Source organism: Berghia stephanieae, chromosome 14 (genome assembly GCF_034508935.2).
Source record: "Berghia stephanieae isolate SIO BIC M18660-M18661 chromosome 14, UCSD_Bste_1.3, whole genome shotgun sequence".
NCBI lineage: Eukaryota > Metazoa > Mollusca > Gastropoda > Nudibranchia > Aeolidiidae > Berghia > Berghia stephanieae.
In genome coordinates, this window is record NC_088373.1 from 31,015,059 (window position 1) to 31,017,558 (window position 2,500).

Consider the following 2,500-nt stretch of genomic DNA (forward strand, 5'->3'; position numbering starts at 1 on the left):
ATCACCACCATCATCATCATCGTCATAATCATCAATGTTGTCATAATTATCATCAATATTATATTTATTAAAAGCATCATTTTCAGCCTCATCATCACTATAATCTTCCTCCTCCTCCTCCTCCTCCTCCTCATCCTCATCCTTATCATCATCATCATCATCATCATCATCATCATCATCATCATCACCATCATCATCATCATCATCATTATCGTCATCATTATCGTCATCATCGTCATCATCGTAGTCGTCGTCATCATCATCATCATCATCATCATCACCATCATCATCATCACCATCATCATCATCATCATCATCATCATCATCATCATCATCATCATCATCATCATCATCATCACCACCCCCACCACCATCGTCGTCATCATCATCATCATCATCATCATCATCACCACCACCACCACCACCACCACCACCACCACCACCACCACCACCACCATCATCATCATCACAAACAACAACAACAACAACAACAACAACAACAACAACACCAAATCCAACACCAAACCTATTCAAAACGTATCCACACCTCTCTAACCCTCTCTCTCTCTCTCTCTCTCTCTCTCTCTCTCTCTCTCTCTCTCTCTCTCTCTTCCACAGTTCTGCCAAACATTCCGGTCATAACCTCTGACCTCATCAGCACCTCGGCCCCTCAATACCTCTACTCCCCCCTCTACCCCATCTACTGTCCTGGTGGAGGCGCCTTTCACTGGACGATTCGGGCACCAGGAAGGAACCTGATCACCCTACAGGTAAATCTAACCCTAATAACCCATCTATACGTACAGTTAATTCATCCACGGCTGGGCGGATATCCGGAGGCGCAGACAGACAATTAGTGCTGGACATATCTTATCGAAGTATCGAGATGAATAACAATATCGAATCATATCGATTTCAAAATGCCACGTCGCCCAGCAACGGCGGCCATCGTGGTTCTAAACAAAGAAAATCTGTACTTTTTATTCTTCATGCTGGCTAGAACTTTTCATATGTCTTGTGATCAGAATGTGTAAAGGTCAAAACATGATCAGATTAATAATGTTTTTTTTCCCCCTCTGGATACGTTTTTATGCTCGTACGAGAAATATTTCATAAGGGCGTCCGCCATTGTTCCGATAGTTTAGAGCCAGTTACTAAGTTACTATGCGTCATTACGAGGGAAGTGACGTTACGACTGTTGAAGCGTATTCACGCAGACGGACAAATCAAATCCTTTTTTTTTTTTAGCTTGGGCGACAAAGAGTTTCTGCATTGACATAATTTATGAAGGATAAACAGAGAAGTGATAAGACATGGAACGAGATATGATTTTTTAAAAAGTTAGCTCCGGATAGAGAAGGATGGAAACTCTTTGTCTGGGTCAGGTTATATGCCACAGACAAACAGTTTCCATCCTTCTCTATCATCATCATTGTCTGTGGCCTATACCCTGACCCAGGGTGAAAAAGGCAATGATGATGATGATGAATTCCTCCACGGCTGGGCGGATATCCAGAGTGTTGGGCATATCATATCGAAATATCGATATGAATCACATATCGAATCATACCTATTTCAAAATGACATATCGATATTGATATATGTATGCTCGCAATTTGCCAGGGCTGCCGGATGGCCACGTGCATGGATGGCCAAAATTGGACACATAGAGAATCTTTTCTTCATTTCTTGTTATCATCGACTTATAATAATGTAGCCACAAACACACAATCAGTTTACTGTGAAAAACAATGGAGAAACGAATAGCTTTTTCATGAATAGAGGGGTTGGGGGTTGGGGGGGGGGGGGGCGGGGGGATGAAATTGAAACATTGCGGCTATGTGGTGTAGTTGTATGACACTCATTTTCGGATCGGAAGGTCCGGAGTTCGAGCCTCGCGCTCGGCGCATTGTTGAGTCCTTTGAAAAGGCTCTTTACTCACATTCTCTCACCGTACTCAGGTGTAAAATGAGTACCTGGCCGTCAACAGCGTTGTCTCTGTCCGAAAAATTGTAATATCGCCTAACAGGCGGCATGTCCCGTCCTACGTGTTAAATGTTACTGTTGACCAGGGACCCCTTGTAAAGCGCTTTGAGCACATTTAGCGGATATTGCGCTATATAAAGCTCTTTTTTTAAATAATGCCATATAAAGATATAAATATCAAAATATAATGATAATCACCGCACTCTAATTTTTATTTTCTTCAGATTTTGGATGTTGACTTAGGCGTGAATGATTTCGTCTACATTCTCGACGGCTCCAGTCTAAAGTCTACAAACCTTCTAACCCTGGACAAGACATCGTCCCCATCCAGTAGCCATCACATTTCGTCCACGGGGAATTCCCTGACTGTTTATTTCAGCAGTGAATCGTTCTCCACCTCCAGGGGGTTTCTCTTCTCTTACGTCACAGGTCAGATATTATTATCCACATATAGATAGAACGAAGTTGACGTCACTCGGGTCTTTGTTATTGTTTTTTTTTGTTTGTTTTGTTT

At 42.3% G+C, this 2,500-nt stretch overlaps 1 protein-coding gene across 1 annotated transcript in view; it reads left to right on the forward strand.

The window, feature by feature from the left end:
* LOC144959577 (uncharacterized) overlaps window positions 1-2,500 on the forward strand; it is a 173,005-nt gene that overhangs the window by 74,208 nt on the left and 96,297 nt on the right. Inside the window, exons 13-14 of the mRNA XM_078892197.1 lie at window positions 619-770; window positions 2,211-2,415. Coding sequence (XP_078748323.1) covers window positions 619-770; window positions 2,211-2,415 — 357 coding nt within the window. The remainder of the gene's footprint in view (window positions 1-618; window positions 771-2,210; window positions 2,416-2,500) is intronic.